This window comes from Diceros bicornis, chromosome 3, assembly GCF_020826845.1.
Source record: "Diceros bicornis minor isolate mBicDic1 chromosome 3, mDicBic1.mat.cur, whole genome shotgun sequence".
NCBI classification, from domain to species: domain Eukaryota; kingdom Metazoa; phylum Chordata; class Mammalia; order Perissodactyla; family Rhinocerotidae; genus Diceros; species Diceros bicornis.
Window position 1 is genome coordinate 15,049,692 of NC_080742.1, and position 12,854 is coordinate 15,062,545.

Consider the following 12,854-nt stretch of genomic DNA (forward strand, 5'->3'; position numbering starts at 1 on the left):
AATTACCATACCATATCCACTGGACTCTTCTGTAAATCTAAAATACATTATGGGATCTTAGTGTTCTTGTTTTTCATATATATATATTTTTTTTTTTTTTAAAGATTTTATTTATTTATTTTTTCCCCCCAAAGCCCCAGTAGATAGTTGTATGTCATAGCTGCACATCCTTCTAGTTGCTGTATGTGGGACTCGGCCTCAGGATGGACGGAGAAGTGGTGCCTCGGTGCGCTCCCGGGATTCGAACCCCTGCCACCAGCATCGGAGCGCACGCACTTAACCGCCAAGCCACGGGGCCGGCCCTCATATATTTTATAACATAATTTTTTGCTATTTTATTATCCTAGGAGTTATTTCATCATTATTCGTTAATTATTCCCAACTATGCTAAAAAAAGACTAAAATAATAAGACAACAGAAGAATGATGGACTTGCCTAGAATGGTGGTTCTCAAATAAAGGTGGTTTTGTCCCCCAGAGAACATGTGACAATGTGTGGAGATATTTTTCATTGTCATAACTAAGGAGTGTGCTACTGGCATTTAGTAGGTAGATGCCAGGGGTGCTGCTAAACATCTCACAGTTCACAGGTCTGGCCCAATAACAAAGAATTATGTGGCCCCAAATGTCAATAGTGCCAAAGATGAGAAACTATTTTTCATTTTAAGCCCATCATGGCAAAAAGAAGAAAATTAACAAAAAAGATCTTTCAGAATTATGAGATGAATCAACATAATGCAACTCAGAGACAGACAGCAGCATACTAGCTCCTAGTTTTGATTGTGAAATTGAAAATCTAAGACTCTGAGTCTTCAGAGGACAATATTCTAGATGAATTTTCTGAAACTCCAGCATTGATGAGTGAACAATATATTTCGAAGGACAAAAGGAACTATGGTATTCTCATCCGGTTAGTCATTCGACATGAAGACTTCACTGTGAATCTTCTACAACAAGAACCTAAACCATCTCGTTTTGCTAAAAGGACATGTGATAGTATTCTTTAATCTTTTATGATATTTGTGCAACGAAACTTATTTGAAATGGTTCACATGTGGACAGATCCTAAAAGCAGGTGTGCAAACTAAAGTGGTTGGAACAAATGACGTAAAAATTAAAAAATGCATCAAATTAATCATTCTAATTAGTGTTTATAAATCTAAAAGTGCAAATGTTTTGTAATTGTGAAGCAAAGACGACTGACTTCTCTTCAACAAAGTTATATGCCATCAAAGTTCACAAAAATATTGTGTTTTGAATATGCAAGTGTAAGAAGTACCAGTAGTAACCTAGAACCTGTCAGAGATGTATCTGCCATCATTTAGAGCTAAGACCAATCTAATTTTAAGAAAATTAAATATAAAAGTGTTATTACAAAATAAGATGAATCATTTGTTGTTTAGCACAAATACCTACTTAATCCTTAAGTAATGAGCTACTTGGTACAGAAAAATGTGATTAATCAAATATTTTAAGCACATTTATAGTGCTTAAAGACTTTTCCTTTTATTAAATGGAAGAAAGTCATTCATTAAAATTAAAGTTTCTTTAACTTAATAAGATCTCAGAATACTAAGAATGTACTATTAGTTTCACTGAACACTTTGAAATGAAACCTAAAAGGAATATGAAGAAAAACCTTCAAAGTTGCTACAACCTCTGTACTTTCAGAACAGAACTGATTTCAAGAAAAATTTTTGCAAGGAATTTCTGAGTGATGAATAAATGATACTCAATATTTTGAAAAACAGAATAATAGCTTTAGTTTGATACTGCAATTCACAATCTAAGGTTTTTTAAAAAAAGAATATTGAAACAAAGTTAGAAAAATGCTTATACCTTAACAGACTGTAAGATGCTGGTCCCTTGCTCAGTTTCAATTTTACAACTATCACACTCAATATTTTGGACTTTTACACAGCCAGATCCTGATGACTTGATATTCAAGTCTAGAAATGATAAAAGAAAAAACAAGTTAGTACTATTGTTAATGGACTTCAAAGCATTTTAGTACCCCCTAGAAATCCAGCTCCTTAGTTATGCCCATAACATTACTAAACCCTGGAGAGAGCATACATGTCAGCAGTCTCTTTCTAAAGGTAAGGGGTCTCCACTATGGCAACAGGACCAAATTTACTGCCCTTTTCTGCCTTTTATTAGAAATATAGCAGTTATTTCTTTTCTTTTTTTTTTTTTTTTTTTGCTGAGGAAGATTTGCCCTGAGCTAACATCTGTGTCAATCTTCCTCTATTTTGTATGTGGTTGCTGCCACTGCATGGCCGCTGATGTGTGGTATTGGTTCACGCCTGGGAACTGAACCCAGGCCGCCAAAGCAGAGCACACCAAACTCAACCACTAGGCCATGGGGCCAGCCCCCTAAAGCAGTTATTTCTGTTAGCTTATATCATTTAAAGAGAGAAGGCAACATAGGAGGGAAGTAAAGGAGGCCAAAGACTCCAATTCTTATAGGCACTGCTGGGAAAGATCATAGAAGCTTCTTCCCCACTGAGAAAACACACATACACACACGCGCGCGCACACACACACGCTTGACTAAGAATACAGCAAGTTAACAAGTCATTATGGTAAACTGGATAAGTCAGTTAGCCTATTCTGTCTTATATTCATGAAGATTTAAAGATGTGTTCCCAAACCTCCCCCAAATTAAAAGCATATTGCAGGAGTAGCATGGATCAGTATATATGATCATAATTTAGGTTTTTAAATTTTATCTCTAACCTTTCATATCTAAAAAATGAGGATATTGCTATGTAGCTATATCACAAGGTATCTGAAGTAATAATAAATGGGAACAACTTTTGGAAAAATCCAGTACTAAAAAGTATTAAAACCACAAGGTTGTGAATAAATAAGTGATATCTGAGGAAAGTTTAGAAAATAAGGAGTAACAGGTACCATCCTTGGCTGTCAATTTAAGATGTAACCTTAGGTGTCTCTATATAAAAATTAAAAAAAAAAAACACTGATATTTAATACCTAATTTGAATAAATATTGATGATTTCCCTTAAACCAGACTAGAGAGGTAAACACTGTGTTGCCCCAAACACAAACTACTGGGGCCTAACACCACAATTTCAATAGTTACGGCATAAAAATCAGTTTCTACAGTTGTATATATGGCAGTCTCTACTTTATAAAGGTTTAAAATAACAGCAATATATTGGTTGGAATTAATCTAAAATATATTTAAAAAGACAATACCCCATATTTAAATAGATGCAAATGTAACTGCAAAATTTTTACCCAGTTAAGCAGTGTTACAACATAAGGCTTGATCTAAGGCAGCGCTGACAGACAGAGAAACAGATTCTAAATATACTCTACCCTCACTAGGTAGGTAGAGAAGTTAAGGCTAGACACTGAGCAATAGTAATGCTACTCACTCAATTCACTGAAACAGGTAATAGACAAACTGGAGGAACAAGTAAGTATGAAGAGAACTGAATTATGTGGATTTGAGGGGCCCATGGAATAGACTTATGGAAACAGTAAAATTGGAACTGGGATTCTGGCTCTAAAAAGAGGAATCAACAAATAATGAGGTTTGGGATCACCAGCACAGGTAGTTCCATTTTTATCTGTGCTGCCATAAAATTTTGCTTATCTCTATTTCAATACTCAGTCTATTTTGTATTACAATAACTTACTGGCAAATCTTCCTCCCCACCCCAGACTGCTACATTTTGAAGTTAAGGTCTCTTATTTATCTAGGCTAGTTAAAAGAAGCAATAAAGCACCGTGGTTGAACAGACTCCACTGAGTTCAAATCCCAGCTGCACCAGTATATATCTGAGAGGGAATAGGCACATTTCTTGATCTCCACTAGAACCTAAGTTTCATGAAGGCATGGGTTTTTTCTGTTAGTTCACCCACAACAAATACTCGCTTTATGAAACCTGCTGTATCTCAATTTCCTTATCTGATTTGGTGACAATAACAGTATCTATAGTGCAATCGGAAGGATTAGAAAAGATTATCTATCAGTGTTAGCAGCTATTATGATCATCATCAATATCCTCCTTCAGTCCCAGGAAAGCGGGGAGCCTGGGGAGACTTTCCTAGAAAAGTGTCGTGTATACAGTGGCTCGCATTTGAGAAATTACAGGGAACCCAAACACCTAGGAAACATATCTTGCAGGCACTATCAATTGGAGTTTCCCAGGCAGCCCTACTATGTGTTTCTCTTCAAAGCCTGCTCCTCACCGAAAATTTACTTAGGCCAAAAATAATAGAGATGTATCAGTAAGCAGCTGAGTGCCCTATTTGAAGCTTGGTCCAGGTTAGATATGAACATCCTCTGGACAGGACTGTTTGGGGACAGACCCCCAAGGCTCTGAGCAAGGGGAAATGTGGATGGACTGCCACACCACTGAATGGTTTATCAAGAAACTTGAACTCTGAAAACGAAACCACTTTGCTATTGACAGAAGGTAACAGAAATAGGAACAGAGTGCCAAAGGAGAACGTAAGGGGCTCCACAAATGTTATCTGACTTAGATTATTCCAAATCATCTTTCCATTCGATTTACAAAATTTCTGTAATTGGGAACCTAATTCTACCTACTATTCGAAAACTCAAAGTAGAACAGAAAAAAAGAGGCAGCTTCCGAAGGGGACAACTATAAGTTAAGTTAGAAAGTCACATGCAATTAAAAGTGCACGTCGGCCTAAGGGAAGAAGCTCGCTGGGGGTGCCCCGGACCCACACTCGGTGTCACTTCACTTCACTTGCCGAACTTCAGGGGTGCGTGCACCTCCACGGCAGCCCGGGGGTCGATGGACTCGGACACGACGGCCACCTCCCTCAGCGCCTCGTCGTACGTCACCCGCAGGCCGGCCGGGCCCCGCGCCGCACCCTCCGCCCCGCTCACCGCCACCAGCACGCGGTCGCCGTCCGGGTAGGCGAGGGGGTCGAGGGGCCTCACGGCCAGGTGGCATGGGAGCCGCGCCCGCAGGCGCCCGAACGGGCTCACCAGCAGCGCCCACTCCGTCAGAGTCCGCCGCGCGGGGCCCGGCGGGGGGACCTCGGGCTCGGACCCACCGGAGCCATACGACCCGGCCTGACGAGCCCGACACGCCCAGCGTCCGACGGCCCACGCTCGGAGCTGACCCAGCCGGAGGCAGCCGAGCCTCCCGGCCGAGCTGGGGGCGAACATGGCGCGCCCCTCTCGCGTTCCCTCAGATCACCTCAGCCACAAGTCAGTCCCGCCACGGCCAGTCGACTTGGCCACTGAGCCCACTCAAGTCAAAAAGGAGACATTTGCGAGGATTTGCTGAAGCAAAAGCAAGACTGCTTACTACGTCCAGCAATTTAAACCTCAGCCTCACACGCCTGAGCGGCAAGTGAGAATTTCAAATATCTTAGTATCCACCTTGACCAGACCTCGTCGCCTAGCCCCGCCCCTTCGCCAAGGCCGACGGGATAGGTAGTTCTTAGAGGGCCAGTCATCGAAGGGCTCTGGGCAGCGTAGAAACTACATATCCCAGGAGGCAATGCGCATGGTAGAATCGTAGTAACAGCGAGTGTTAGACTGGGCTCAGAAGGCGCGCGCTCTTTGCCTCAAGTCCCTTAGCCATTGGAGAGAAGGAAAAAAAAAATCTACATGGAAATCCAACTGACCAATGGAAAGCGTGGAAGGGGCAAGGTGGGCAAGGCTATGTGGTTTCCTTGGATACCGAGGACGCGACTTCTTTGGAGAGGGTGAAGCTTTGAAGAGCGGCTCAAGAGGTCGTAACCCACAGAGAAAAATAGAAGCCTAAATAAGGATCAGGACCAAGGGAAGGGGTAAGAAACTGCTTTTAAAGGTGGGAACTAGATGCAAAGTAGGAGTACCTTCAGTGGATGGTTAGATCCAAACTTCGCTAAACTAGTGCGGAGTACCCTGGGATGGAGAATCCCTTGGTAACAGGATAAAGAGCCGGATTGGCGCTTTTCCAGGGAACTCCCTCTTTCCCTATAGCAGATAAAGGAATAGGGTTGAGTCCTGCGAAGTGATCTTAGACCAGTCATTGGACGTCTCTGGGTTTTAATTGCTCGCTCTGAAAATGAGGTCAATAATACCTTCTTTGTCTTGCCTCAAAGGTTTTTGTAAGGATCAAATGAGATAACAGATGTGAACGCGGTGTACAGGCTACAAATTTGCAATGTAAATTACTGTATGTTTATTTTAACTATAGCATTGACTGTAAGCTACCAAGAAAAATCTGAGAGATCAGGATGTGTTGACAATAGCACTGATCGTTTTAACTACAAGTGATCCTCAGTTTTAGGGCTAAAATAACAAAAAAGAGAGAGTCAGCATAGTGCAGTGGGAAGATCATGCAACTGGTTATTTTCCTGGCTGTGCCACTGGTTCATCTGGGTCACCTGGACCTGTTTCTTCAGCTTTAAGATCAGGAGGGATTGTACTAAATGACTCTATAAGGTCTCTTTTACCTTTTATTATTCTGTGGGCAATTTTAAAAATGAAAAAAAACAAAAAACAGATTGGGGACCCGCCAGGTGGCGTAGCCGTTAAGTTCGCGCGTTCTGCTTGGGCAGACCGTGATTCGCTGGTTTGGATCCTGCGTGGACCTACTCACCGCTCATCAAGCCATGCTGAGGTGGCGTCCCATACAGAAGAGCTACAGCTCTACAACTATGATACACAACTATGTACTGGGGCTTTGGGGAGAAAAAAGAAAAAAGAGGAAGATTGGCAACAGATGTTAGGGCAGGGCCAATCTTCTAGGGAAACAAAAAGATTTATTCTCCCTTTCCTGCTTATCTCTCCCTTTCTGTGCCCCTTCCTCCTCCTACAAATCATTCCCTAAGTTCTTTAGCAAAGACACACTACAAACAATGACTCTTAATAAAATGCAAGTGCTGAAACTGAATGCCTTAAAAAATTGAACCTTTGGCGAAGTGCAATAACCAGAATTCCTGGGAGCTCTAGTGATAGAGAGATGAGCTCAAGTCCTAATGAGCTGGGCTAAAGCTCATGGGCCCAAGTCACAGAGCTCTTTGCTAGCCATTACCTTTTTAAAAATTCAGTGTTTTCTTTGGTTATCCTTTCCTGCTTTCTGTCCTAGCGGGTCCTCCCTCCTTCTTCCTCCTAGTGAAGGCTCGTGATAGGTGCTAGCTTTCAGGTGCACCAAGTTTCCACTGAAGACTAGTTCTGTCCTTGGCTTTGTGTTTCATTTGGTCATAATTATCCAGACTGATCTTCAAATTGTCTTTTTAATGAAAACCCACAGGAATAACTTTGAAAAAGGCGTTGGTTTAGGCAAGTTGAGAGTGCACTCAAATTTTTTGTACATGTTCCAAATATTTTTGGATTAAATAGCAGTCCCTAATAGATAATTTTGTTTCAATGGTAATTTTTCCTTTTCTGAGGTAAACCAAGTTAATGGAATTGACAACTAAACCATAATTGTCTATGTGGCAAAATCACTGTTTTACTATTTTCAGGCAAACAAAACTAAAGAAAATTGACATAAAAATTACTTTTCTGATTATAGGAGTTGGAAAATAGAGAAAATTATTGATATTAAGATTAGTATAAAATATTAAAAAGTTATTGATACTTTAAAAAGTCTAATGACTTATATATCAAATCTGTCCACATGTCAATAATGACTAATAAAAATACTACCTTCCATCTGTATGACCTTATAGTTTTCAAAGCATATTCACATGTATCATCTCACGGTAGCCTCACAGAACACTCTGTGTTTAGCAGGGCAAGTATTATTATCCTCACATCCTCTTACCATTCTACTGAAAGGTCCTTCTATCTTCCTGACACTTTTGAAGAAAAAAATTATTCATCAAACTAGTGGAGAATCATATACAACTTTTCCCCCTATTTAGAGTTGACTTGTAAGGTATTTTTACATCTTCAGTTTTAAAAAAGACTTTCCTGTGGTCATGAACATATACTGCTGGTGGGAGTGTAAGTTATTACAAACTTTCCAGAGTTTGGTTCAGGAATATGCATAAAGCACCTTAACAATATGTGTATCCATGACCTGGAAATTGTACTTTTTGGAATTTAATGTAAGCATAAAATTAAGGATGTTCAAAAAAACTTATGTTCAAGGAATTTTGTTTTACAGGGTTATTTATGATAGTAAAGAATTGAAACTACTTAAATATCCAAAAATAGGAAGATGTTACATAAATTAGTATATATCTGGAATATGCACCAGTTTAAAAATTATGTTTTGAAGATTATTCAGTGATATGGAAACTCCTCCATAATATAATTGTAAAGGAAAAACCTACAATTTTCCTTGTGTATGTGTCTCCTGTACTCTCACACTACTACCACACTCACAACACGTCACTTCTGACACTTCTGGTCACCAAATGTGTAGGGTTTTTCCCTACAACAAGCAATTCTCTATGACACCATCTGAGTGTCCTACAATTTACTCAATTCTGATGCTCTCTGACTGACTCTCTGACACTACCTATAGTCAGTCAGGTGGTATCTACCTGGAGATAGGGTCAGATCTCACAGGTTAAGGGCTCAGTCCCACAAGGCTGCTCCCACCCACATCAAATGCCAACCACAAGTAGTAAGTCCCTAAGTTACCCACAACTTCTGTCCATCTGGCTAGAAATTGGAGGTTCCCTGCTCCCCTCCTAAGCTTCAATTAATTTGCTAGAGTGGCTCACAGAACTCAGGGAAACATTTCCTTACATTTACCAGTTTATTAAAGGATATGGTAAAGGATACAGATAAACAGCCAGATGAAGAAATACATAGGGTGAGGTCTAGGAGGGTCCTGAGAGCAGGAGCTTCTGTCCCCGTGGAGTTGGGGTGCGTCACCCTCCCAGTATGGGTATGTTCACGAACCTGGAAGCTCTCAGAACCCCACACTCTTGGGATTTTTATGGAGGCTTCATCATGTAGGCATGATCAGTCAGTAAGTCCATTTTCAGCCCTTCTCTCTTCTCAAGAGAATAGGGGGCAGGGCTGAAAATGCCAAGCTTCTAATTATGACTTGTTCTTTCCGGTGACCAGCCCTTGTCCAGGAGCCCACCCAAAGTCGCCTCAATAGAGTAAAAGACACTCCTATCACCCAGGAAATTACAATGGTTTCAGGAGCCCTGTGTCAGGAACCAGGGACAGAGACCAACATATATTCCTTCTATTATGTCACAGTAATATTAAGGGAAAAGAGTAGAGTACCAACTTGTATGTATAGTATGATCCCAATTCTGTGATAATAATAATATTAATTCTAACATAAAATTATATTTAAAAATATATTCCATAGAAACAATTCCAGAGAGAAATACACAACTTGATAACAATGGTTCTCTGTAAGTAATGAGATAATAAAGTATTTCTTCATATTTTTGTGTGTTTTCAATAGTGAACATATATTACGTTTATAATTTAAAAGTGTTTCTTAGCATATATTGTTTCCTAAGACTGACTCAAATAGTGAAATAGGTGGAGGATTTCTTCCTATCTAAAGGTAAATACTCATGAATATTTTACTTTATTTAGTAATTTATATTCAATAAATGGACAGCAGAGGGCATGAGAGAGTCTTCAGAAAAATGTAACCTAAACAAAGGATTCTGGAATTCACCTTAAGTGAAGGAAGCCCTAGGAATTTGCTAATGTTCTTAATTATAAACTTTTAAAATAAATATATCTTATGATTTCTATTCTTATGAAATCTTAATAAATGCAATAATCTAAACTAATAACTAACAGTACTAAGTAGTATTTAAAGAATACCTAGGTAGTCCCATTTGAACTCTACATGTTATTTGTTTCCATGTAGGTGATATACAGGAAAAAGTTTGTTATTTAATGTAGTCAAATTTACTCACTTAAAACATCTCGAGAAGTTGCCTAGGTTACAAATAGGTAGGGGAATGTGAGTACTTTATACGTTAAAACAATATGTATTTATGTGTGTGTGTGTGTGTCTAAGATAATATTTATTACAAGCAGAGAATTTATTTGTAACAGAAAAACTTGAAAAGCTTACTTTAGATTAGAGTTCTTGTATGTGCTAATGCTTTATTCCATTTCCACAAGGTAACAATAGTGTTTCAACCAATCACACAGTAGTAGCATTGATATATACTTTGAGTAGAAATTCCGGTTACATTTTATATATTTTGAGGCTATTCTGTAAGTTATGTATAGGTTCAGGATTAATATTGCTTCCTGTTAATTTTTTTTTTGTCATTAAATAATGACCGTCTTTATCTCTGGTATTGCTAATAATAACAATAGTATTTTCATCCTTTTACTTCAAACCTGTGACATTATATTTGGGACTTGTCTCTTATACACAGAATACAGCTGGATATTTTAAATCCAACTTGAGAATCTGTCTCAACAGGTAAATTTAACCCATGACATTTTTTGTAATTACTTTTACATTTATACTTATTCTTACCATCTTGTTTTGTGTTTTCTATTAACCTTGCCTTTTTGCCTTCTTGTTGTTGTTGTTCCTCTTTTTCTTGTCTTGTTTTAGCCTAAATGTTTTTCTTTATTCACCTTTTTCCTCTTTAGTAATTTGGAAGGCCATTTGAATATTTTCTCCTAATCATTATCCTTAAATTTTTAGCATACTCACTTGACTTAGCAATAGTCTAATCAATCACTATCTTCATCCTCCTTTCAAACAATAGAATTCTTTAACATCAATTTTTTCCCTTCCATCTTCCATGTTACTTATTGCCTTGTGTATTTTAGTTCCAGCTTGTTTTTGTTGTTGTTGTTGTTGTTTTTGCTGAGGAAGATTTACCCTGAGCTTACATCTGTTGGCAATCTTCCTCTTTTTTTGCTAAGGAAGATTCATGCTGAGCTAACATCTGCTGCAAATCTTCCTCTTTTCTTTTGTACGTGAGCCACTGCTACAGCATGGCCACTGACAAGTGGTGTAGGTCTGTGCCCAGGAACCGAACCTGAACCAAAGCAGAGTACACTGAACTTAATGACTAGGCTACCTGGGCTGGCCCTCCACCTTGTTTTTGAAGTCACTCAAGTAGTTATTATTATTGTTGTTGTTTATATTCAATGCTTATTTAAATTTAGCAACATTTACCAATTTACTTGCGCACCTCTTTCCTTCTAGATTCAGTTTTGTTTTTACTGAAGTATATCCATTATATATATTCAATAAGAGTCTCTGACTGATTTCTTCAGACTTTGTCTAAAAATGTCTTTATTTCACCCTTACTCTTAAATAATAATTTAGTTGACAGTTACTCTCTCTCAGTACTTTGAAGAAGTACGGTTTTTGCTAATGAGAAATCTTCTATCTAATTTAGTTTCTTTGTAGAGAATCTACTTTTTGTCTTTGGGGTTATTTTTGGAATTTTTTTTCTTCTGATAGTCTACAGTATTAGGACTCTGTGTAAGTTTAATTCTTTTTGTTTGCTTTGCTTTGTTTTAAAGTCAAGTTTATTGAGGTATAGTTTACACAGAGTAAAATTCACGCTTTTTAGGTGTACAGCTCTATGAATCCTGGCAAATATGTACAGTCATGTAACCACCATGACAATCAAGATATAAAACTTTTTCATCATTGCCAAAAGTTCCCTCAGGCCCCTTGGTAGTCAATCCTTCTCCAACACCCAGCCCCTGGCAACCACTGACCCTGTTATCTGTCCCTATACTTTTTCCTTTTCCAGAAACTCATATAAATGGAATCTTATAGTACATAGCTGTTTGACTTAGTATAATGTATTTGAGAATCATCTGTGTTGTTGTATGTATTGGTAATTTGTTTCCTTTTATTTCTGAGTTGAATTCCGTTGTATGACTGTACCACAGTTTGGTTATACGTCCACAAGTTGATATTTGGGTTGTTTTTGGTGAATATGAATAAAGCCAATATAAACATTTGTATACAGTTTCTGAAGGGATATATGTCTTCATTTCCCTTAAATAAACACATATGGATGGGAGAGCTGGGTCATTTGGTAAATGTATGTTCAATTTTAGAAGAAATAACTAAACTCTTTTCCAAAGGAGCTATACAATTTCACATTCCCACTAGCAATATATGAGAGTTCCAGTTACTCCACATCCTCACCAACACTTGGTATTGTCACATTTTTTAAAACCACTCTAATAGGTGTTTAGTTGTATCTCATTGTGATTTTTATTTCCATTTCCCCAATTACTAATGCAGTGAGTGTATTTGCCATTTTTATATATCTGAAGTATCTGTTCAGATCTTTTGCCCATTTTTTATTGGCCATTTTTTTATTTCTAATTATTGAGTTATGAGGTTTCTTTATATATTCTTGATACCTGTCTTTTGTCAGATACAGTATTTGCATATATTTTCTTCCCATCTGTGACTTTTGTTTTCAGTTTCCCAACATTGTCTTCTGAAGAGCAGATCTTTTAAATTTTGAAAAAATCCAATTTATCTATTTTTTTTTTTTATGATTTGTGGTTTTGTGTCCAATGTGAAAAAAACTTTCTCCAAACCAAAGTCACAAAGATTTTCTCCTGTGTTTTCTTCTGGAAGTTTTTTACTTTTAGATTTTACACTTAGGCCTATTCCTCATTTCAAGTCAATTTTTATAAATGATGTAGGGTATGGATTGAGATGTATTTTTTTACTTAAGGATGTCTAGTTGTTCCAGCATCATTTGTTGAAAAATATGATCATCTCGATGGGTTCTTTAAAAAACATTTAGCAAAATTCAATACCCATTCCTGATAAAACTCTCCACAAACTTGGAAGAGAAGTGAACTTCCTCCACCTAATACAGGCATCTATGAAAAACTTACACTTAATACATACTTAACTATAAAAGACTGAATGTTTTCTTCCTTAAGATCTGGAACAAGGCAA

At 38.0% G+C, this 12,854-nt stretch overlaps 1 protein-coding gene across 2 annotated transcripts in view; it reads right to left on the reverse strand.

Moving 5' to 3' along the window:
- FAM185A (family with sequence similarity 185 member A) overlaps positions 1–5,368 on the reverse strand; it is a 53,284-nt gene extending 47,916 nt beyond the window's left edge. The window contains exons 1-2 of one of the 2 annotated variants that reach the window (XM_058523982.1): positions 4,753–5,368; positions 1,839–1,948 (exon numbers count right to left, since the gene is read on the reverse strand). In XM_058523982.1, coding sequence (XP_058379965.1) covers positions 1,839–1,948; positions 4,753–5,176 — 534 coding nt within the window. In that variant the 5' untranslated portion in view covers positions 5,177–5,368. The remainder of the gene's footprint in view (positions 1–1,838; positions 1,949–4,752) is intronic. The other variant, XM_058523972.1, reaches the window with a different exon arrangement.
- Between the last annotated feature and the right edge of the window lie 7,486 nt (positions 5,369–12,854).